Source organism: Zingiber officinale, chromosome 2A (genome assembly GCF_018446385.1).
Source record: "Zingiber officinale cultivar Zhangliang chromosome 2A, Zo_v1.1, whole genome shotgun sequence".
Classification (NCBI taxonomy): Eukaryota; Viridiplantae; Streptophyta; class Magnoliopsida; order Zingiberales; family Zingiberaceae; genus Zingiber; species Zingiber officinale.
In genome coordinates, this window is record NC_055988.1 from 150,207,100 (window position 1) to 150,233,193 (window position 26,094).

At 35.2% G+C, this 26,094-nt stretch overlaps 1 protein-coding gene across 1 annotated transcript; it reads right to left on the reverse strand.

The window, feature by feature from the left end:
• Window positions 1–5,768: 5,768 nt before the first annotated feature.
• Window positions 5,769–10,488, reverse strand: LOC122042664 (protein HIGH CHLOROPHYLL FLUORESCENCE PHENOTYPE 244, chloroplastic-like). The gene is made up of 8 exons (XM_042602901.1): window positions 10,242–10,488; window positions 9,900–10,135; window positions 9,251–9,349; window positions 8,075–8,269; window positions 7,172–7,264; window positions 6,947–7,042; window positions 6,383–6,523; window positions 5,769–6,100 (listed from the first exon to the last, which is right to left on the reverse strand). Exons 1-8 carry the CDS (start codon window positions 10,384–10,386, stop codon window positions 5,924–5,926), a joined length of 1,182 nt encoding a protein of 393 aa, XP_042458835.1. The 5' UTR covers window positions 10,387–10,488; the 3' UTR covers window positions 5,769–5,923.
• Window positions 10,489–26,094: the final 15,606 nt, after the last annotated feature.

Genomic DNA, 26,094 nt, shown 5'->3' on the forward strand with positions numbered 1-26,094 from the left:
ATGGTGGTCGCACGTGGTAAGAAAAATGGAACTCTTTATATGACTTCTAACTGCAGAGATATGATTGCTACTGCTGATAGTTGTGCCAAGTCAGATTTATGGCATTGCAGACTTGGGCATATGAGTGAAAAAGGGATGAAAATGCTTGTCTCGAATGATAAAATACCAGAGTTAAAATCAGTTGATCTCCAATTATGTGAAAGTAGTATTCTTGGAAAACAGAAAAGAGTCAGTTTCTCTAAGTCAGGAAAAGATATGAGAGAAGGAAAATTAGAGTTGGTGCATACTGATGTTTGGGGGCCTTCGTCTGTTAGTTCTCTTGGAGGGTCAAATTATTATGTAGCGTTCATTGATGATTCTACCATAAAAGTATGGGTTTATTTTATAAAAAATAAATCTGATGTGCTTGCTACTTTTAAAAGGTGGAAAGCTATTGTAGAAAATGAGATAGATTTAAAAGTGAAGTGTTTGAAATCTAATAATAGGGGTGAATATATTTCTGATGACTTTAAATAGTATTGTGCTGAGAATGGGATCAAGATGATGAAAATTGGTCCTCCTCAACAAAACGGTATTGGAGAAAGGATGAATAGGACTCTAAACGAGCGTGCAAGGAGCATGAGAATTCATGCTGGGTTGCCTAAAGTGTTTTGGGCTGATGCAATCAACACAGAAACTTATTTGATTAATAGGGTCCCTCAGTACCTTTGAATTATAGCATACTAGAGGAAGTTTGGAGCTGCAAAGAGGTAAATTATTCATTTTTGAAAGTATTTGATTGCCTCTCTTATGTTCATATTGATACTTCTACAAGAAATAAACTTGATCCGAAGTCTAAGAAATGTTTCTTCATTGGTTATGGTGATACTGAGTTCAGTCATCGTTTCTGGGATGATGAAAGTAGAAAGATTATCAGAAGCCGAGATGTAATTTTCAATGAGCAAGTGTTGTATAAAAATAGACTGAGTAATTCTTCAGAAATTACTGATTCTGTAGTAAATAAGTCTTGAGGTATTTCACTTTAAAGATTTTCCAGTGAATGATTTGCAACAAAATGCTCAAAATGAAGAAAATATACTCCCAACAAACCCAGAGACTGTAACCCCAGAAATCACTCCTGTGCCAGAATTACAGAGATCTTCAAGAACTATAAGGCCACCATTTAGATTCTCTCCATCACTTAATTATATTCAGTTGACTGACAGAGGTGAACCAGAAAATTATGAGGAGGCAGTGCAAGTTGATGAATCAATCAAATGGGAGTTTTTGATGTCTAATCAGACATGGCAGTTAGCGGAGTTGCTTCTGGGAAACAAAGCATTGCAAAATAAATGGGTTTACCGGATAAAAGAACAACATGATGGCAGTAAGCGTTATAAAGCAAGACTGGTGGTAAAAGGTTTTCAGCAGTAAAGGAGTTGATTACACTGAAATTCTCTCCTGTGGTGAAATTGACCTCAATTAGAATCATACTTTGGTTAGTGGCACAAGAAAATTTGCATCTCCAGCAGATGGATGTAAAAACATCATTTCTTCATGGTGATTTGGAGGAAGAAATTTACATGCAGCAACCACAGGGTTTTGAGATAAAAGAAAGGAGAACATGGTGTGCAAACTTCAAAAGAGTCTGTATGGTTTAAAACAGGTGCCTCAACAGTGGGATAAAAAGCTTGACAGTCATATGTACAGTATGGCTTTCTGAGATGTCAGACAGATCACTGTTGATACATCAAAAGGTTTGATGGCTCTTATACTATTCTATTGTTATATGTTGATGATATGTTGATTGTCAGAGCCAATCTGCTGGAGATTCAGAAATTGAAACAGAAAATGTCAGATAAGTTTGCGATGAAGGATTTGGGTGCTGCAAAACAAATCCTTCAAATAAAAATTATCAGGGATAAAGAAGTCCTAAAGTTGTTTCAAGAAGAATATGTGAAGAAAATACTTTGCAGATTCAGGATGGATAGAGCAAAACCAGTGAACACACCTTTGGCTGGTCATTTTTTGTCTATCCAAGAATCAGTCACCTTCGTCTAAAGAGGAGCAAGCCTACATGAACAAGGTACCATATGCCTCTGCAATTGGTTGTCTTATGTATGCAATGGTATATACTAGACTGGACATAGCACATGCAGTGGGATTTGTAAGCCGTTTTATGAGCCAGGAAAACAACATTAGGAGGCAGTTAAATGGATTCTCCTTTATTTGAAAGGTACTAAAAGTTCCACTTTATGTTTTAAAAAGTTGGATTTTGACTTGCATGGATATGTTGATGCAGACATGGCCGGTGATGTGGATGGGAGGAAGAGTACTAGTGCATTTATCTACACTCTGGGTCGTACGGCAGTTAGTTAGGTTTCTAAATTGCAAAAGATAGTTGCACTTTCTACCACTGAGGCAGAGTATGTTGCATTAACTGAGGCTAGTAAAGAGATGATGTGGTTACCGTCTTTTTTGGGAGAGTAGGGTCACAAATATGATAAAAGTGTGTTATATTGTGACAGCATGAGTGCTATTCATTTGGCAGAGATCCTGTATATCATGCCAGGACTAAACATATACAGGTTCAATATCACTTTATAAGATCAACTTTGGAGGATGGAATTTTGGCTCTTGAGAAGATAGAGGGAAGTAGTAATGAAGCTGATATGTTAACAAAGACTGTAACTATTGAGAAACTGAAGTTGTGTGCAACTTCAGTTGGACTTCTCCATTGAAGATTGGGAAGTCGTTGCCCCTGAAAATGGAAACGGTTGATGGTGGATTAGCCTCCAAGTGGGAGATTGTTAATATATGTGGAGCCTAATTATTTATTTAAGGATATTTTAGGCATTTGACATATATTGCGTTGTAGCCCTAAAATAAGTTATATTTTATGATAGCAGGTGATTTCTTGGTTTTTTTAAGACATGGAGTGCAAGAGAGAATAACAAAGAGAGTGACAAGAAAAGAGTTTGTAGAGAACTGGTTCTTGTAAGGAAATTCTCTTTGCAATCTTGGTTCTTAATATAGTGAAATTTGCAGCGGTGGTATGTGGACATAACTCTCACATCGAGGGTGAACTACAAAAATTCTTCTGTGTTCTTATTTTTCTTTCTCGCAAATTATAATCGCAATTTTAATTCCCAACAATAGTAATGGCTGCAAGTCAACCTTTTCATGTCCGATCCATCAGTCTACCATCTAGAGATCATCCCACCATGCTCAAAACGGAGGAAGAGCTGAAAAAGTTCAGGTCTTTTTTGGCTCAATCATCTTTAACATCACATATGATAGTGGATGGGCTGAAGGGGCTTCAAGGTTTGTATGAGTGCATTGACGAGGTTCTTCTCTTGCCTAGTCGCAACCAGCACTTCTCCGGTCAACAACAGAACGTATGGATGGAAGTAGAGTTGGATGGCTCTATCAGGCTGTTGACCACGAGATGGCCCTTAGAAGACAAGGAGAAGCAGTGGAGAAGCATGAGATACACACTCACATCCTTCTTGATATGAAGTTGCGGAAGAATATTCAAAATTGCTTCAGATCACTGAAGCATATGAATGACAAAGAAGCCTTGAGTTGCACTGAAGATAATGAATTTGATTATCAGAAGGTGATCGAAAGTTTGAAGGAAGCAAGAGTGCTCACACTTTCTCTTCTTCAGTACGTCTTCAACTTCTTGTCCATGCCAAGGCTAAAGACAAAAGCTAGTAGATGGTTTCATATCTCCAAGGCATTGCACAAGAGGATAGTAACGTGTGAGAGTGAGCATGAGGATATTGAAGCTAATGATGGGAGCGTATGGAAGACACAATACAAATTGCAGACATTTCAGAACAGCATCGAAAATTTGGAAGAAGGATTACTAACAACTTTTCGTCCACTTACCCTCATTAGCATCCAAATTTTAGAGAATTTGCTAATGTTTGCACCTTGTTCCATTTGTGTATAACACAAATGGAACTTTCTTCTACTTTATCAAAGTGCTGCTTATTTTCTAGTCCTTTAGAAATGTTAACCCAACATTCTCAAGATCGAGGTTCTACCTAGGAAAGGAAGAGGTTTCCAGATTCAGATCATAGGATTGTAAGAACCAAAAAAGATATATTAAAATATCTATTAGATTTCTCTTTGCAATTCATAATATATCATATGTATTAACTTCCGATAAATATTAATCCAAACTGTAATTTGTAGGCCTTTACTCATCAACAGGGAGCTAGAAGATAAGAGCAAAATCCTTTCAAAGTCTCGTCTCTTGTAGAGATTACAAACCAACACTGAAAGCTACTCGCTTTTATTCTCATTTCATAGGGATCAGATATATAGATGGGGAATCTATATAGCTAGCAGCAGCTCACCGAACTCTCCAACTAGCATACTATAACCAAGTAGCTGTCTTATGTTGATGTCACTCCATTTCATAATCGAGTGGATTCTCATCATGAACCTCTCCCATTCCTGTGTAACTATTCAATTTCGGCTTTAACTTTCAACAAAATCTGCTTTAATTTTGTAGACCCAGGCCAACCAATAGGCTGGTAAGGAAAACAAATTACAATATATGTGTATCCTTCAATGCACCATTTTTATGGCATCCCAGCATTCAGGTATATGAGGCAAGAGACTTAAAATCAAGACCAAATTAGTTTTTGTTGAAACCAATCATGATCAATGAAACCAAACTCAATTCTTGCTATGTCCACACTGAGATAATGCCCCCTCAATGTCCATGATTTCATCTTCTTGCCTTAAGAGGAGAGAAAGTGATACCATTTTCTAAGAACGAGATTGGAGTCAGCCAAAATCAGATAAAAAATTTACTAGAAACATCCATGTACTCTGCTTCACCCAGAAACTTCTTTCAATATCATGAAAATTATTCAGCCTACAAAGTACATCCTTTCTCATTATAATTATGGCTTCGTACCCACAGAAGTTTCTTGTCTACTAGGATTCCAAAATGATAAACAATGATATCATAATAAAATCAGTAAAAAAACGTTAAAGCAGATAGATTTACATCAGTTAATAATATTTTCCCTGCCACCAATTTATCGTAGGAACTACAAGATGCCATTGAAGCCCATAATTTTTTCCTAGTCACTGAAACAATCACTCGCAGGGAACGCAATATCGCCGGAAGATTAAGAGTCTTTGACACCTATCGTCAAAAGATTCATGATGACAATGAACTGGCATGGAATGATTATTTTAAGCTCCAACTATCAGCACTAGCTTGACTAAGGTATTATAAGATAAATAGGTCAATGGATCAATGCATCAAAAATATGTATTGTGTGGTCGAGACAAGAAAGTACAGCACCAAGCGGTGAAACAATAATAGACCAGAGAAGAACAGCAAACCGCTACGTGCGTGGCACTTCTGGTGCAGATTCTTCCTGTCGCCCCAGCAAAACTGCAACAATGGAAGCTCGAGGACCAATAAAATCAGTAAGTAAACAAAACAAAAAAATCTTATTTCTCTGGTCATCACCTGATCGAGGAGTAGGGATTCTTGCTGTCGCCTAAAGCTCGGGAATTGATGAAGGAATCGTTGGCGTCTCTCCAGATCGTTGTCGAAGACACCAAACAGAAGCAGTGACGACTGAAGAGATCGGGGAGAACAGGCATCAGCAGCATGATCTGGGCCTTAGGGATTTCAACCTCGAGCCGTCCTCAATTTTAAAGCGGAATATTTTTCAGTTTATCCTCTATAATTTAAATTAGTATATTTCATTAATATAAATGAACCCAAATAGTTTGTCATCAAAATGAAGTGATACACAAATAAAAATGGGCCAAATATTTACAAATAAGTAGAGCTGCTTCATAATATATCTTTACAACTTCAATCGGGGAACCCAATCGAGAACAGACAATCCACGTTTGGTTATCGAGCTCTTGAAGTAATAAGTGAATGGATACTCCTAAAATGTCAAAAAAATATGTCTGTCTGCTTGGATTGAGCTTTGATATCTTTGAGTTTCTTCAAGATATTGGTGAAGTAATCCTGCAAGTACCTCTCCAGGGTTGCAATATCATTCTGGTCCACTCCGAGGAGCTCGTATGTCTCCTTCATGGGAGCGGAGAACACTGTGTCACTGGAGAGTACCTGAAATCCAGAAAACAATAAAAAATTTATATCAGTGAATGTAGAATTTCAATGTATATATAAGCAGGTCTAAATTGATCTAGTAGTTGAAAACAAATCTCCATTGACGAAAGCCAAACCTTGTTAGGGTGGTGCTTTTGAAAAAGCCTAAGAGGGAGGCTCAAGTCAACCCAAAAATCACTTAAGCGAGGCAATTTTTAGTAGAATGCATGAGTTTCTTCGAAACAAACTTGCATTCATCAGCCCTTTGTAAGAAGTATATTAGTTGTAAGAAAAAACTACCTCTGAAAATGCCAATCTGTCAGCGACATCATTGGTCCATTGGAAAAAACGAGTAACCTGACGAGTAAATTTCAAGATTGAAACAGGGACAGTGGTTATATTGGCATCTTGTCCTGCCAGTCTCTCACATAGAGTAATCACCTGGAACAGAAAAGCGCAGGAGGAAAGTGAAAAAACAGGCACCTACATCACCTCTCACAAAAAAGCTTGATAACTCTAAAAAGCTTGGGATCTCCTGTTCAAGTAAAACAATAGGGATAGATGTGCCATGAGAAAGTGCAGCTCAGAAATTTGCTGGATTGGTTCATGGCATATACTATAATTATATGAAAGGAACTAGAATCTTCAGACGTTTGGCTTTTGATAAATGTATACTGAGATTTTAATCTGATACGAACAAATAAGTAGATTCTTTAAGATAAAGCGTAAAAGGTCCTTTTGTAGTCTATAAATAAAGCATAAAAGAAAGCTCATTTGTAGCTCAATCTGACTTACAAGGTAGAAGATTTAGGTTACCATTTTTCTTGAGTAATCTGACCGTTGTAAAAACATTCTGAGGCGTACCTCTTGAGTTGTCCATGCTCGAGGTCCAGCAAAGGTCAAAAGTTTCTTATTTATCTTCTCATTGCGTGCAGCTATAAATGTTAGTCGAGCTATATCCTGGGATAACATTGACAAGGATTACCAAAATTACTGAAACCACAAGTACCCGAGTCTCTGATTCTGGGCAATTCAACAAGGAACTCAATTTGCACAAATAAAAGGATAAACAAAGATTAAGAAACTTACTTGGGTATCCATGTATGCTATTCGAGTTGGAGCATCAGTTCCCCACACTGATTTTTCTTCTAGAATTGGAACAGCATATTGCCCAATAAGGCCCTGTTTCATTGAATTGTAGGAAAAGTTAAAAGGAAATAGAAAACTCAAACAGAGCAAGAGCAAGAAGAAAAAGGTAGACAAAGGCCAAAAGAAAAAAAGGAAATTAGCAACCAATATATGGAAGGAAACTTCAACAAACAACATAACTCTTGATGAGCTCTCCTTTTAAGTCCATTTTTTGTTGCCTCAAGGTTAGGCCACAGCATTCAAGCATAATAACCATAACAATTTTCTTGGCTGGAAAAAAAGGACAAAATAACAATAATCTCAGTGTCTCAGACTCTCATAGGTCTTTAAGATGCTGAGGGCTTTCAAGTGTTCCAAACACAATTAGCAAGATATCTTACAGGTGCTATATAATTTTAATAATAACAGGATATTAGTCTAACAAGGCACTTCTCCAGCTGAACAATTATATGTAACTGCCTTCCCATTTATCAATACATATGAAGCAGTTATGGAAGATGTTCCATACACAAGGAACTTGATTGTCAAGTATATGTGTGTATATTCTACATGAGAGTATGCACACAAGTGAAGTATTTTCTTTTTATTCTGGAATTGTGATGCAGTTTCTAGATATCTCAGACTATATACAACGTATCATCTCAAGGAAATTTATAATAGTCAACTAAAGATCTTTTTAGTTAAAAATATTGCTTTCTAAAACATCAGGAAAATTCCTTTTTCTTCATTTTCTACTTGAACTTTTATTTCCTTGCCCTTTTCTGAAGAAATGTTTCCTTACCTATTAAGTAGCTTCTACTTGATAATTGTCTATGCATTATAAGTTTCTAATAGGCAAAATACCTGCATAAATCCGCACAATCTGATGATAAGATAGTTTAAACCAGAATCATGAAGAAATTTCTCAGTGCAATGCTTGATTTCCATCAAAGGAACCTCGGGATGCTTATCACAGTTGTGGATGGAATAGAATACATACTTCTCAATGCCCATGGCTTTTGCACACTGGATTAGAGCAACTTTCCCTTCCCAATCTACCTAAGAAGACTGAATCAATTAGACTGGCCAAAGCCAATTAAATACCTAAAATACAAATGAACTTTGAATAGCTAATGTAAATGAAATGAGCATTAGACCATTCCTTGTTTTATTATTTTCTTGCTGAGGGAAAGTAATTGATGAATAAACAAATGGTTGATGGGTTTATGTGAACTAATAAACTGATGTCAAGCCTTCATCGCAAGTCTTCTTTTTCCACTGCCAAGTCTGCGTCGTGGAGTGTCAGGTGCTGGTAGTGAGCTGCACCTTTATCCTCCACCTCCTCTTGATACCTTGGTACATTGTGAGTCTTCTTCCTTCATTGCCAAGCCTTTGTTACAAGGAGTCTTCGTTGCAAGCATTAGAGTGTCAATCACGAGCTCAGTACATTGGATCTCTTTTTTCTCCACCACTGAGCCTTTGTCGCAAGCATCGGGTGTCCATTGAGAGCTTCGCCTCCGTCCTCCACCTCCTCTGGTACCTCAATACACAAGCTCCTCTTTGTCCTCTTCTTCTTCCACCACCTCCTCTTCTACTACTTTCCCCTTCTACTCCTCCCTAAAGCGACCAACACCAGACCAAAATGGCATGATAATGTTTTGAAATAGTATCCTTCCAATCTTTGAACAAGCTCCGAATGAACTCAGGATACTGTTATTAATGAAAAAATTGAAAATAAAAGGAACAATGATTGTAGGAAATTTGTGTATTAGTTGGAAAAGTGAAAAACTTTCTGGGACAAGTAGAGGAACTCTGGCTGGAACTTAACTAACTTATAATCCATTAACAAATTTAAAAAAAAAAGGAGTAATTATTCTCTAATAAATTTTCTCATAAATGTACCAGAAGTAGAGTAATCCTCGATCAAAGCCTATTATGTCAATGCATAGCACAGTTAAGCATGAATCAGTATGCATGCAATTTATTTTTTATTACTTAAAATATAATCTAATTAGATGAAGAGAAGTGTGAATAACATACTGTTCGAATAGGCTCCTCTGGCCGCCCTGTTGCACAATCAATTATTGTATGAATACCAACAAGAGTTGCAGGTATAGTCTCTGGTTTGCTGAGATCACCCTGCTCAAAAAATAGATGTGCATCATTAAGCACGAAAAAGACAAGTTAGATTAATGTAAAACAAATATTATCTGATTATTCTGTGCGCATCTATAAGATTTTAAATGGATGCAAAATTTCCCCTAAAAACTTATTATGGAAGATTCTCCTAATTTTCACACGCAGTTCAGGCAAATCACAACTTTAGACATTTCAATTTATTTTAAACTGCAAATTTAATAATTGAGTCCTTTCCTAACATTCTGAGCTTTGGGAATAAACGGTTAGCCTTTAAAATGACAGAAGATAGCAAAAAGGCATGAACTTGAATTCTTCCCTATAATTCTCCGGTTATTGTTGTTTAAACTCGTTCTAGGGGTCTTCACGAGCATCCATCAACACTGCCTTGCGTTTCAATCTGCTGTACCAGTTTAATATGTATGATAATAGGAGGGATTTAAATCTCCAAGCCGTTTCCAAATAGACAGACGTCACACGATCAAGCATCTTTGGAGTGCGTACTGTAAACTAGTTTAGGAAAAGTTTCGAAAATAAAGTATGTGAAACTTACATTAACAACTATGGCACCCCAGTCCCGTAAGAAATCAGCAGGAGCGGGCCGAGGTCTCACAAGACATCTCACATCGTAGCCTTCATCCAACGCCCTCCTAACTACTTGCCGCCCCAGAGTTCCGGTAGCCCCAACCACAAGGATGCTTGTTGGCCTAACTGGAGTTCCCGGCGTCAGGCTCGTCACGACTGCCGCCTGAGAAATACATCTAACCGGCAACGGAACACAACATCTTCCTGAATTTGTTGGGATAAATAAAAAAAGGGGGGAAGACGCAATTAACAAGGGCATTGGACAGCATGCTCTAGTAAAGGAATGAAAAAAGGAAAGGGAGGTCCTCACCTGGGGGTGGAGAGGCGGAGGGAAGGCCGAGCTGAGTAGGCGCTAGGGTATGGCGCCAGGAGAGGGAGGGGAGGTTGGAAGGGAGACGGCGGCGGAGGTGGTGGCTAGGAGGAGAGGGAAGAGAGGCGAGGCTCGTCGACGCCATTGAAGAAAGCCCTTCCGATCTGTAATATTCTTCGCCCCTCGAATGGGATTCAGTGCAGTAGATGTATGCGATGGAGAGCCGAGCGCGGAAGAGTGAGAAGGGTCGAGGGAGAAGTGCAGTTGTTGATCGCAATCCTGCCACGTGGAATGCGGACGGATCAGGAACTCCATTTCTTTTTCTAAATAATTTTTTAATTTATTTTATACTTTTAGAGAGAGGAAAAAAAGGAATAACGTCTCACCTGTTTTTTTTTTTCTTTTTTAAAAAAAAAACTATTTTTACATCCCAACAATATTATAATAATTTTAAATGATTTTTTTTCCAATGTGATTAAAATTGCTTTAATTTAGTCTAAGTTTTTAATCAACCGTGTTGAATTGGAAGAGTAAAAAAAAATGTAATTTAAGAAAAAAAATATATATTGCACTTTTAATATTTTCTAATTTTTAGACGCTTATATAATACTTAAATACTATTTAATTTAATTAACTTAGCTCTTAAATATTTAGTTAGTGGGATAATACTATATCTTTAGTTAATTAAAATAGAGTCAAAGACAGATTGTAGCCAAGCTCTGTTTCCATGCTATTTTTTTCTTTATTTATTTTTAAAGATTTTAGATTTTCTTTCTCCCGTGCAACAATGAGAGAACGATCTCCGTTATGACGAGACGAGTTAGGTGACAAGGTGAGTTAGGCGATGACGATCTCTATGGACAAAGAGTCTCAAGTACTTTTTCAGTTCTTCTCTTCTAGCTATCCAATCTTTTGAGATCATCTTTCTTGTTGTGTCTGTCGGTGCGATCGAATCATACAGTCACTGCCACTCACACAATCAACTTGCACGCCCCTCCTACGACCTGCTCTTGCCCTGTTGTCGTGCCACCGACGCGCACAATCAAAGCATCACACAACGTCAACAGGAGCTATTTTTATTGAGAGCTGCTTTTCCCACCCCTTCTGACACATCCCTTCCCAGCCTCCACTCCAAAAATTACATTTATATCCTTTGTCATTTCTTTTTTTTTTATTTTATTTGTTTATTAACAAAAAAACAAACAAAATTAATAAAAAAAAATTGCTGGGCCCGGCCAAATTTTTTTTAGTTTTATTTATTTTTTATTGATTTAAAAAAAACAAATTTAATAAAAAAATGTTGGGGCGGTAAAAATTTATTTTAGCTTTGTTTATTTTTTTTATTAATTTTAGTTTTTTAACAAAAAAAAGCAAAACTAATAAAAAAAATATTGGGGCGGCAAAAAAAAATTGTATATCGGGGGTGTGAAAATAAAAAAAAAAATTGTTTTTTTATTGTTAACAAAAAAAATAAAACCAATTAAAAAAATAATATTGTTAACATAAAAAATTTATTTTAGTTTTGTTTATTTTTTTTATTAGTTTTGTTTTTTTTAACAAAAAAAAACAAAACTAATAAAAAAAATATTGGGGCCGGTCAAAAAAAATTTGTGCATTGGGAGTGCGAAAATAAAAAAATTGTTTGCTTTTTTATTATTAACAAAAAAAAATAAAACAATTAAAAAAATAACAAATAACAAATAAAGTATAAAAAGGGTATAAATGTGAATATCATTAAATTTTTGGTGGGGCCAAGGAGATGAATGTGTCAGAGGGAGTGGGAGAAGCAAATTACTTTTTATTCTACTTCCTACTTCTACTAGGATTAATTCCTTATTTTTTTATTCTTAAAATATATTGATGTCATTTCTATCCATTTCCATTGATGTTGTTGTTCTCAAAATTTGTATTTTCATTTTCTTCCGATTTTATTATTCTTAAATTTAGATTTCATTCTGATTGACTTTTGGTGACCGTAGAAAAAATTAGTACCCTAAATCTAATTTAACTTAGGAATATAAAAATAAGATTTCAATTGAATGTGTATTTTATCTCGCCGACTATCCTCTCTCCTCATAAGGTGTTGTGTTGCCCGCCTCTCTAAGTGGCGTCCATGGGGATGAGACTGGATAAGGGAAATTTTTTAAAATAGGCATAAATAGTAAAATTATTACAAAAATAGGTAAAATTAAAAAATTTTATCAATCTAGGTGAGATGAATTTATATTCGGCATTTAAATCCCGGTACTTATTATTTTTTATTTATTTTCTTATATTCCGGGATTTAAATCCCGGATATGTATTAATTACCGGGATTTAAATCCCGGTACTTTTTTTAAAATTTTTTTTTACAAATTGTTTCATTTTTCATTTGCTTAAGTTTTATTTAAAAAAATAATTATAATTATTGATTTTGTATTGAGCCGCATGTGCTATGGTCCCATTAAAGCTTCCGCTAAAGTTTTCTCGACGCGGCTCCATGCAAAACGTAATCAAATGGAATCTTAATCAATTTGCAACGAAAATTTCGCTGACATACAGCGAACAGAAATCACGCTGACATACAGACATGTCACGCGAATCCTGCTGATCAGCAACAATCATTAATTAACATGCGCAGCGCATCATGCTGATATTTAATGGACAGGAATCCCGCTGACATGTCGGATTGATTAATTGAGCAACAGTCATTAATTAACATGCGTAGCGCATCATTCTCTATATAAATGTGTAATGAATTAATTGAGAAGCGAGGCTCTGAAGGGAAAGCTTTCAAAGCAATTGAGGCTGCGAACGAGCTAGGAAGAGAAAAATTGTGATAAAACATGTATTTTTTTTTTACCTCAAGAGCATTTCTTACAAGTAGATTAAAGATTTATTTATCTTCGGTTGCTTAAATTTCAAATAAATGAATTAAACAATTCAAATAGATATCATGAAGTTTCTTTAGTTTTATTTTTTTTAAAAATAAGTAATTATAATTATTGATTTTATAACAGCTTGAAAACTTGTTAATTACATGAAATAATCAGGGACGGATCTAGAAATTAGAATTGTACTAATCTATAACTTTGGATAGAATCCTTGTCTTAATCTGTATAATTTGATAAGTGTTGACGAAAAAAAATATAGAGCACTCAATTTAACTTTTATTTTTTCTCTCGTTTAAATCTTGTTAGATAAATATCAATATTAAGTCATATTTAATATCAATTATATACCTTTTTTAAAATAATGATACAATATATATATAATTTAATTATTTATTCACAGATAAAAATAATTTAAAGACATAAAAAAAGATAAATACACTCGCTTATATGGTAGAATTATCCTAAAGATTTGTCTACTATCTATCTTTTTTTGAGTTCATAAAAAAATACTTTAATATTTTAATTTAATCCTAAATAACACGAGTAATTAATTTTCAAAATTATTTTAATTAATTAAATAATTTAATAAATTTAAATCATTTAATTTTATTATTATTAAATCATTTACAATTTACACTCTTAATTATTTGACAACTTAAATTCACATTTTAATTATTTTTCTAATTACCAATGAATTAACATTATGCTCAATCAATCAAAACTTTTATTCGGCCTTTTGAATTACAATATTTAATTAATTAATATGTACCCCTTTCTTTCTTTTTCTTTAAAATCAGCAGATATTAATTTGTCTCTAGAAATAATATGATCAGTCTATTTTTTCTTATTATAATTAGAAAAATCACTCCTATTATTCCTCTGACATGATTACAAACTAAATATTCAACTTACTTTTGCCATTTGAAAGTAGAATTAACAATAATTTTAAAAAAATTAATTAGTAAGTAAATTTTTAAATTTTATTATTATGCAGCTAGTAAGTGAAATGAATTTATTAGTATTTAATATTAATTAAGAAAATTTTAGTATATAATTTTAAACTTGAGATTTTCCATGAGAGATTTTTTAAGTTAGTAATATTAAATATTATATTTGAGGTATGTGAAAATATATAGTGTTTGTATCCTATGTAGTTTTTATATTAGATTTGTATTATAACTCGTTAGTAATTTAGTTGTATAGGTTTTTGCTTTTTTTTTAAGTATTATTAAGCATAATGTAATTAGTACATTTAGTTAATTATTAAATAAAATTTTGATGTGTTTAAAATAACCTTATCTTGATAATAAATTTAAATTTTAAACTAATGAAAAATATTAATTTAAGAGATGTGAAAATAAAAAATAATTTATTTCATTAGTTTAATTAAAAAAACGTGTTATGATATTTTGTTTGTTGAGAATTTCTTTATGTTTACAAATTATAGTTTATTTAAAATTTGGTGTACCATTACTTATTTATTGTAGAATGACTTCAAAAATAAAAGTCCTTGTTAGCTATGGAGGTAGGATCGTTGAGGGTGAGCACGGTGCATATTATGAAGGAGGGTCGCATCGAGTAGTGTTTTTGCAAGAGAGTTTTGAGTATAGTAACCTTGTTGAGTCCATAAGCCAGAAATTGGAGCTCCGATCAGATGATATTATATCTGATATAATATATAGATTGCCTTGTATGTCAAATGGAGTCATCCATTATTATTGTATGAAGGTCAAAGATGGTGATGATATACGTGTCCTTGTTGATAGTATTGCTGTTGTTGAAAGTACAAGTTATCCTCAGCTATATGTGAAAACTAGAAAATATCGAGTTAAGGGTAGGAGAAGTGTATGTACTCAGGAGGCAGAGCTGGGTGGTAGACGAAGTTTTTGTGATCGTAGTTTGGATCTTTTGCATGAACCTGTTATGCAAAGTGGTAGGCATAGTGTATATGCTCCTACTTCAGAGCTAATATAATTGGTGATCCTTTTATACTGCCTAGTCGTCACAGTGTATGTGCTCCAAGTTCTCAACCGTTTGGTGATTCAACTCTACAATGTGATCGACGAAGTGTGTATGTTCCGAATCAGGCATTATCTGAAGCTCCATTCGAACCAAGTCTCAGCGCAAGTATTTATGATGAGGTTGGTCCATCACATGAAGTTATGGAGTCTTTTCGTGTATTGAGCCATTCAGATGTCCCACTACCTGAGAGTGTTGACATACCAATAGCAACAAATGATTGTCAGTCCAACCCTTCAGAAGAGGAAGATAGTGATGGGCTACTTGGTCAAGACAATTGTGAGGAAGAGGCAATGATCGAAGTGCCTGAAGCATTTCAGTTTACTGTAGGAGGCAACTACCCTGTTTCAGCAAATTGGATCGGATCAGTGGGTAACACAGTTGGAATGGTAGTTGGTACAGAATTTGATACAACATTGGAGTTTTAAGAGAAGGAAGATGTAATTAATGCAGTTAAACAGTATTCCTTGAATTGCAGTCAAGAATATGAAGTTGCTAAGTCAAGTTCGCGTGTTTGGTCAGTCGTATGTAGGAATACTAAATATGGGTGTAGTTGGCAGTTACGTGCAGCAAGGCTAAAGAAACTTGGTGGAGAATGGGGCATAACACGATAAAAAGGTCCACACACATGTGTTGCGAGGGCTATATCGCTTGATCACAGACAATTGGACTCAAACTTTATATGCAACTGCATATTGGAAGGGATGAAGAAAGATCCATCCAAGTCAGTTGGAAGTATTATCGTTGAAATTCACAATTGGTTGCATTTCAAACCCTCCTATAGGAAAGCATGGGAGGCTAAACAGAAGGCTATTGCCAGAATTTAGGGTGATTGGGATGAATCATACCAACGTCTACCGCATTTCTTTGCAGCTTTGCAACAGACAAATCCTGGAAGTGTTATATGGTGGGCATTCGATGATCACACTCATGTCAGGCATCGTGGAGTTGAATTCAACAAAAAAAATTTGCGTTGGCTATTTTGGTCATTCAAACCAGCTATTGACAGTATCGAGTTCACAAAGCCAGTGATCCAAATTGATGGAACTTTCCTTTACGGTAAGTATAAACATTCACTCCTAATTGCAACAACCATTGATGGAGATAACTCTGTGATTCCACTGGCTTATGCCCTGGTAGAGTCCGAGAATGTGGACAGTTGGGGATGGTTCATGGCGCTCCTTCGAACGCATGTAGTAAGGTGTGATGGTATATGTGTCATTTCCGATAGAAATATTGGAATTGTGCAGACAATGAATAACCAATATCTCGGTTGGGATGAAACTCATGCAAAACATCGCTATTGCCTCCGTCATGTGGCCAGCAATTTTAACACACACTTCAAAAATGTTGGACTCAAGAATTTACTCATAAAGGCTGGTACGGTTACAAAACTTCACAATGATATTAATACTTATGCATACATGTTTTATATACAACATCTAGCCGATGCCACATTATAGGGAGGACGTGTCAAGTAAGAAAATGTGAACGAGTTTTGGAGCGGGTAAAAGAGAGGAATGATGAGGCATGGAACTGGATTTCATCGCTCCCAATAGAAAAATGGTCAATGTCCCATGATGGGGGTCACAGATATGGGCATGCGAATACAAATGTAGCTGAGTGTGTCAATTCAGTTTTGAAAGATGCACGTCGTTTACCTGTTGCTGCCCTTATCGAGCACACATTTTATAACATGGTCAAGTACTTTGATAACAGAAGAAATGTGTACTCTGATCAGATGGCCAATGACAAAGTGTACACTTTGCAGTGCCTCAAATTACTTAATAGACGTTTGAAAGTTGCGTACACCCATCAGGTAACCTCTTTCAATCGTGAAGATGGAATTTTTGAAGTGAAGACTGGATACTCCCGTGAAATGCGAAAAGGAGGTAATAAGCAAATGGTATATCTTCGCCTTCAACATTGTAGTTGTGGAAAATTTCAGGGGACGAAGATGCCTTGTTCGCATGCAATAGCAGCATGTATGGCAACTGGAAGAGATTATTTTATCTATATAGATGCTGTGTATTTATTGTCAACTGTGATCAAATGTTATAAAAGTAGTTTTCATCCCTTGGGTAATGAGGCCTATTGGCCAATTATGGAAAGTGATGATGGTCGATGCCTAATACCTGACCCAGACACGAAGAGAAAAAAGGGTAAGTCAGCGGGAAGAAGGAGAAATGAGATGGACGTTGGACCATCCACAAGCGGAGTGCAACATTGTCGACGGTGTGGGCAACCTGGACATAATAGAAAAACTTGTCCACATGTTTAATTCTTTTTGTTCGTGTGTAACTTTAAATATTTTATAACTTTGTAAGACATGTGTTTTTTAATTAACTTTGTAAGACATTATTAATATTATGTATGACGTACTTATATTAACAAAGATTATGTGTATAAGTATGATATAATATCTGATATACATATATTCATTTGTATCTGTGTATAGATATGTACCACAGGCATGGACGTGCCGATTACCTTAGACATCCAGGTCCAGTTGATGGCGAGTTATTACATCTGCAGACGTCGCATAGATCCGAAACAGTATGGGATAATGTGGTAATAAAATAAATTGTGTCGTTAATTTCTTTGTCATTGTATTTGTGCACATATGTTATGGTTATGATAAAATTAATTTGTTGTACAATGTTTCTTCAGGTTAGAGCAAGTCGCGGTGAGTCATATGACTCCAGTTACCTTGAACCTTTGCTTGTGAAGCGAACCAGTCTACATCAAAATAAGTATAATATTCAAAATGATCGTTTTATTTATTGGATGAGCGTAGCAGGATTCTTAGGGGTTTTCCAGGTTGGATATCGTCGTATTGATGGAGCACTTATTACTGCTCATCTTGAGAGATGGAGGCCAGAAACACATTCATTTCACATGCCCGAAGGAGAGATGGCAGTAACTTTGCAAGATGTTGCAGTTCTGTTGGGTCTACCTATTCATGGGCCAGCGATATCTGGTAGAGCGAATGTTGACATATATGACTATTGTTTAAGGTTCCTTGATCAAGTTCTACACCCCTCTAATATGAAGTCGAGACGTCTTTCAATTAGCTGGCTAGCTAAAACCTTCGATCTAACGAAACTTCCCACCAATGCAACCGACGAAACTATATAGTGTTATGTTCATGCTACTATATTGCGAATGATAGGTGGTGATCTGATAGACTCTAAAACAGAGGGTTATGTGCACGGCATGTTCTTTCAATTTGTTGAGGATTTACATCACATGCAAGAGTATAGTTGGGGTAGCGCATGCCTTGCATACTTATACTGCAATTTGTGTAATGTCGTTGACCCATATATTAGTCAGATATCGAGTCCCTTATTGCTTCTACAGCTATGGGCATGGGAGCGATTCACTCAATGTCGTCCTATTATTAGGGGTGGGATAGAACACACACCCATGCTTCCGCTCGGGACTAGGTGCAATAGTTATTTGTTCATATTATTTCAGATTAAAGTATTATATGCTCATTCACTTGATAAAATTATGATTTCAGGTGGGTAGGTAAGAAAGAAACGCGACAATCACCGCGATTCACTTTGCATGGATGGAGATATGAATTTGACGTTCAAACACACTACCAAGTAAGATCTTTGTTATTTTAACTTTTGTCGTTTACAATGTTAGCTATATTAATGTAAAGACTAATTGTTATGACATTATGTAGATCTCTTGGGAGCCATATGCTCAATTTATTCACCAGTTAGATCCGATTTATCTATCCGGGCAGGACATTTGGACGGCTCGAGTACCCTTGATATGCTTCAATGTCGTCGAATGGTATTATCCAGATAGGGTACGACGGTAATTCGACTAGCTCCAGTTTATCCCTGTTCCTCCTTTTCATCATTATGGTTATCATTCAACCAGTCAAAAGGGAAAGTATGATGTTGATTGGAGAGTTGAATGGGCAAAAGAGATTAACATTTGGAATAACCGCCAACAATTTGTGGTTCACAGTAATACCAGTTTATTGACCCAACACTATCATAGTCAATATGGAGACTGGTACAGGCGAGTAACACGAAGATTTTTGACAATCGAGGGGGCCACTCATGTAGGAAGTGTAAGATATCACCAAATTATCTAATTGTTTCATAAATTAATATTCAATTGCACTTTAACAACCATTATATTTATTTTTTTCTTCTTCTGCTAGATTGATACTCACGAGAGAGCATGGATCTCATCATGCTCAAATAATGCTCCGATTGGACGACAGCATAACCGGATGGCTGAGGCTATTCTTGGAGCTTTTGGAGAGTAGCGAAGATACATGGACTACCCAAGTGAATATATCATTCAGGATGATATGCATATTCCTGATTATGGGTTCACTCCTACCGCTAATGCACCATCAGGTAGAGGTCCGAGAACTCGTCAACCAAGGCAAAGGTATGTCGATCCTCCTGGTATGAGCTGTGATACTATTTATGAACCGCCAGTCTGGAGGGATCTATCAATGCAAGCTGGCTCATCTTCATTCACACAAGCCCGAACAAGTTTTGGTGGTTATCCCACATCAGGTGGGTTTGGCCACTACTCCAATCCCCAATCATCTTCAGAGTCATTTCTAGGTCAATCATCGTTGCCAACCGATAGAGATTTTGGCCACCCGACCACTTTAGAATTTTCAATGTTTGAATCAGGCTCTCATTTTTAGGGTAGTTTGGGACCTGATTATTTTACTCCTTCTACAAATATTTTTGCTCCATTTCAAATGGAACGCATGTCCACAATGTCTAACCTCCAATCAGTAGATATATCTAGTATGCGTTCTCATTTATCTGAAGCTAATGATGATGATCCACAAGAGGGCAATCATGGGGATGACGAAGAGGCTGGAAATGATGCACATAACGACGCTATAATCCAACAATCACATGAGCGGAATATGGGTGGTAGAATTCCTTTTCTCAAACGATTCCTTCCACACCGAAATCGTCGACGTCCGAGATGTGGTACCGATTGAATATAATTTGTAGCATATTTGATAAATGTTTTTATATTTAGACGTGACAATCTTTCTACCAATAATATAAATGTCGATTTTCCTTATATTTAGATGTGATAATATTAATATATTTGCTAAATCTCATAATATCTTTTATTTTCAGTTTATTGAAATTATTTTCTAAAATAACTTATAATATATTTAATAAATATAAATATAATTTATTATTATTATTTAAACATATGTTAATAAAACAAATTAGCTTTGTAAAAGAAATTATAAAAAATTATTACGAATTTGAATTTTTTTTAAAAAAAATAAAACTTAAGCAAATGAAAAATGAAACAATTTGTAAAAAAAATTAAAAAAAAATACCGGGATTTAAATCCCTGTAATTAATACATATCCAGGATTTAAATCCCAGAATATAAGGGAATAAATAAAAAATAATAAGTACCGGGATTTAAATCCCGGATATGAATTCATCTCACCTAGATTGGTAAAAAATTTTAATTTGACCTATTTTTTAATAACTTTACTATTTATGCCTATTTTAAAAAATTTCCCGCGGGATAATTGATAGCTAGTTGTTTTTTTTCTTGTTTTAGTGAATCGTTCCTTTGGTAATCTATTAAATGAATAGGTGATGTTTGTTTTTTTTTTTTTTTTTTTTTTGTTATACTTGGTGGAGAAGGGAGATACTGCCAAAATAAAGAAAAAGCTAAATTGAATTTATTATTGTGTCTGATTATCTCCTTGAATTTTTATTTAAAAACACTCTAAACTTAAAATTATGAACAGGTGTGATCTTAGTTGGGCATGAAGGGTTTTTTACTTTGGATTTTAATCTTAAAAAAGTAAGTTATTTTATCATTTTTTTACTCATTGTTTGTAATTTTGCTATTTTATAATATGAGTTTTGATCCATTATTATTTTAAAGTCGCTCTCTTGATAAATTATGTTATTTTTTTAGTTTGATAACTTTTAGGGTTTTATTTTTGAATAAAATTATAATTTATATTTTATCTTAAGATATTCTCATACAATACATTGTATTTTTGAGCAATTGATTAGCTATTACTTGATCATTCAAAGTAAGAAAAGATATCCTCTTTTTTAAGAAAAAATACTGTCAAAATAGTGAAAACAATTTTTACCATCCTTATAATATAACATCAATCGAGTGAAAATCTTCTAATTTTTAGTCTCCAAATTCCTACTACTTCCTCTACTATTAACGACTATCAGCCATTTTTTACTTATATTGAATGAGATCTAGAAAAAAGAAAATAGATACGTGAATATCATGTTAATATACGAGATGAGATAAGATGTTCATATCTAAAGATGGCTCCTTATCTATTGGTATAGTTTGTTGGTACAATCTCCCCTGGGTCAAGGTTCACCAGGTTGACTAAGCTTGAGTCTTGATTTGGGTTTCGATATTTGACAATATATGGAGATTGCAAGTGCAACCGTCCATTTGGAGAGATTGTTGGAACAATTCCCCACTGGTCAATATTTGACCAGGTTGACAAGAAGAAGAGTCAAGTTGGTCAAAGTTGACCGGATACTTGACTGGAAAAGTCCTAACTGGAGATTAGGCAAGGATAAGTCCAACGGGAAGGTTGGCAGAAGAGGGAAATCCAAGTGGGTCAGTGCTGACCAGACACTTGGTGTTGAAAGCTATGGTGAGTGAAGCCAGGCAGATGAAAGTCCTAGTGAGTGAAGTCAAACAATTAGAAACTCTAGTAAGTGAAGCTAGGTGAAAGTCCTGGTGAGTGAAGTCAGACAGCTTGAAATCTTGGTGAGCGAAGCCAGGTGGAAGACCTAGTGAGTGAAGCTAGATAAATGAAAAATCCGAGTAAGTAAAACTAGGTGAAAGTCCTGGTGAGTGAAGTTAGGTAAAAAGTCCTAGTAAGTGAAGCTAGGCAGTTGGGAAAATCCTAGTGAGTAAAATCAAGTGAAAAGCCCTGGTGAGTAAAACCAGGCATGAGTAAAGTCCAGATGAGTCAAAGGTTGACCGAACACTTGGCGATCGAAAGTCCAATAGGGAATTGACATGAAACTAGGAAGTTCAGACGTAGCAAACTTCCGAAGGCTATAACTTTTGACTCTGATATTGGAATGAGATGATCTCAGATGCAAAATGAAGCTTATTTCAAGATTCACACATTTTTATACTTGCTAATCGATTGGGGGGGGATCAATCGATCATCCAATCGATTGGTTAACGAAGAAACAGGGCAAAATGTCTTGATCAATTGGGCAATCGATCAAGATCTTCCCCAATCGATTGGACAATCGATTAGGAGAGTTTAGGAGTGAATAGGAAGGTTCTGAATCATTGGATGATCGATTGAAGCTGCCAATCGATCAGGTGATTGATTGAGAGCGTTTCTTCATGATGAATAGTGAGTTTCCCAATCGATTGGGAGAAGATTTCTGCGAAGCACAGTGAGAGCACAGAGGCGTTCTGAATCGATCGATCTATCGATTCAAATCTCTCCAATCGATTGGGATATGATCATTGCACAGGTTGCAAGGTTTGGACGGCTAGGATAGCTGGGATATGACGTGGCAATCGATCGGGAGCAAGCTTAATCGATTGGGAGCCCTAAAAGCGCAGATATAAAGGCGACGACGAGTTTAAATGCCAGATCTCTCTTCTCCATCTTCTCCACCAGTTCTTGGAAGTCTTGGGAGGAAAAGTGCTGCTGCATTTCCCATCTTCAAGAGGCATTTAAAGTCAGAAAAGTTTAAGGATTCAAGGTTCAAAGTGTCAAGTCATTTTCAATTTGTATTTACATTTTGTTTCCTTATTTTGAGTTGTATTTTCTTGTTCTGGAGTTGTAGAGGTTTCTCCACCTCCAGTTGTTCCTAAAAGGAGTTGTTTTTATAGTGGAGAGTGTGCTCGGCGTTGATCCTTGGATTAGTCATCTCATTTTGAGGTAGATACCAAGTAAATCCTACTTGTTAGCATTGAGAGTTTGCTTTGAGTTTATCCACTGTAAAATCAATATCGACGAAGCGAGCGAGAAAAGCTATTCACCCCCCTCTAGCTCCCAAAGTGACCCAACATAGTTTGCACTAACGGTCTAACTCATGTTTTAATGAATGACAAGTGAGTTAAGTTGGGTGTTTTGTGATCTAATTGCGTTACCAAGTGTGCAGGAATTGATGAGTTCGAAGGACCGGACACCAGGCTGAAATCTAGCTAGGTCTGCAAGACCAGATAATTGGTGTGAAGTTTAGATAAGTCAACGGGCCAACTGAATATCTAGCAGGAAGTTCGGTTGGGTCCGTGGAATCGAACAACTGGTAGTAGTCTAGTTGGATCTATGGACCGGACAACTGGCATGAAGACCTGGTGGGTCAAAAAGCTAGTCAACCGACTGTAAGATGGTAAGTAAAGGTAAGTCACTGGAGGAAAGTGACTTTGTGAGGATGTGTCCTGATTAAGGGACAGTAGGTGTCGATCCAGGTTAGGTCCATTTTAGATCCCTAATCTGAGACCTTGACTAATTTCTGGTCTTGGGAGGACAAGAGCTAATTACTACTTTTTATTTTCACTATGCTAACTTTGTTTTGCATGTTAGATGTTTTAGTTTTGGACTAACATAACTTACAAGGCAAAAGGAGCAAAAAGTCTTCGAAGGCGCCTTCTAGAGGATAAAAGTTGACAGATTCAACGATAAGCTTCAGCAAACTTCGGGATCATATTTGACCCATTGGAGGTGCCTTCAACGCCTATGGAAGACGTCTCCATGGCCTTTATAAGCCAATCTCAACTAAGCTTCTCACAACAACTACTATATGAGCTACTACGCATCAATTCAAGGTTTTGACTGCTTTGACTTCCTACTACGACTCTGCTACGAAGCTGCTGCACCTGACGACTACTTCAAGAACTTCCGATCGTAGTTGGTAGACCGACACAAGCATAAGAGCGCTCTCACATCGATCCCTATGAGTTGGTAACAAAATTTTTTATACTTAATTACTGAAAAAGGGAAGTGTAGCATGTTACACTTCGCCTAAATTCTTTGTACTTGATTCCCTCTTCCAGAGGTACCAGAAGAGGTATTTTAGTGGATTATCCATCGATAGGTCCTCGGGACCTAGGTCTTGGAGTAGGAGTCGTCGAAGGCTCCGAACCAAATAAAATCGATCGTATTTTCTGGTGTTTTTTTACTTAATTTCTGCTACGTACTTATCTTTTAAAATTCAAAAAAATAATATTTTCAAAACCACGTGATTCCCCCCCCCCCCCCCCCCTCACTCTCACACATGACTCAATCTAACAAGTAGTATCAGAGCAGGTTCTGCTCTGAATTAGTACAACCACCAATCAAGCAAGTGGTATCAGAGCAGGTTCATTTTTTTTCCTTCTAATTTTTTTTTTAAATTTACTGTCATTTTTTTTACCGTTAGTTAGAATTAAAATAACCCTTTTGACAAAATTTCTCATAATATTTATTATTATTATTTTTTCAAAATTGGTGAAACACCTTTATTTTCTTTTTATCTCCCACACTACTTACCCCATGACAAAGTCTTGGATATTGCTTCTCGTCTATATTTTTGCCAGTATATCAATGTCTTATAAAAAAGGACAGAGCATCCATGAACCACCATCATATGAGATGTACAAGAGGCATGAATTCAATCTGTGGAGGATGCAGATGAAAAACTTCATCTTTATGAATGACTTCGATGGCAGCATGGCACTTAGGCGATCAACCCAAAACACAGAAGCCAACAGAGAGGTAATAAATTCAATTGTAAAATTATTACCTAATGAAATCACATGCAGAATTGGAAAACACCAAGATGCCTATGAGTTCTGGACTCGTCTGACCAAGCTTCACGAGGAGCCGATGGAGCTAGAAGATAAGTCAAAAGTGAATCCAAACTCAAGTCAAATCCAACGGAGAAGCCTATTGAATTAGGGGATACGCTTAAGGTTAGTATAATTTATCAAAATACCCTTGTTAGTAGTAGTTTAAATAATCTATATGATAATTTAGATAAATATGAAATTATCCCAAATATGGTCCATGATAATCTAGATTTATATGATTCAAATTCAGAACTACAAAATAATCTAGATTCAGATCAAGTCAATCAAGACTTTGATTAAATCGGTATCAATATTGACTTGGTCAAACAGAACATTGACCAAATCAATTCAAATAAATTAATTGACTTAGAAAATTTAAAATTAAATAAAAATTCAGAAATAATTAATTCAAATTTAAAACTTAAAAATGAGAAAATAGATTTATATAAAATTAATAAATACTTTAATAAATTATTTAATAATCTAAAAATATCAATCTAGAAAAGTCTATCCAAAAATAAATAATTTAATTAACAAAAAATTAAATTTTAAAGATAAGAATATAGATAAAATTAATCTAATAAATTCAACTAATAATATAAATTTAAAAGACAAAGAAAATATAAGGATAAAATCAAACACTTTCATAAAATCAAAATTAAATTTAACAAATTCAAAATTAAATATTAAAGATAACATCCTAAACAAAGATGATCTAGCAAATTTAAAATTAATAATTAATAAAAGGTTAAGCATTAAGCCTTTAAAGAAATATAATTCAAATAATTTAATCAATTCAAAATTAAAAATTAATAAAAACTTAAGTATTAAAAATAATCTCTTAAAGAAAGATAATTCAAGTAACTTAATAAAATTAAAATTAAAATTAAAAGAAAATTTAAATATTAAGTACACTCCTTTAAGGGTAATTTAACTAATTTAATTAATTTAAAATTAAAAATGTAAATACAATCTAAACTACAATTAATTAAATCTTAATTAAAACTTAATTAAATTAAACTTAAAGAAAAGGGCTCCTAAAACTTGTCTAACCAAGCAAGAAGAACTAAGCCAAATTCACATAAAACTAAAAGCTCAATAATTCAGGAGAAAATTCTAAATTAGCTGGCACCTCC

What these genes read in the sequence shown, in the direction of transcription:
- LOC122042664 (XM_042602901.1), bottom strand. Translation starts at nt 10,386, where the DNA reads ATGGCGTCGACGAGCCTCGCCTCTCTTCCCTCTCCTCCTAGCCACCAC. An exon ending in CTCCGCCTCTCCACCCCCAG is followed by an intron (nt 10,136 to 10,241) that starts GTGAGGACCTCC and finishes CAACAAATTCAG; the next exon opens with GAAGATGTTGTGTTCCGTTG. An exon ending in ACAGATTGGCATTTTCAGAG is followed by an intron (nt 6,101 to 6,382) that starts GTAGTTTTTTCT and finishes TCTGGATTTCAG; the next exon opens with GTACTCTCCAGTGACACAGT.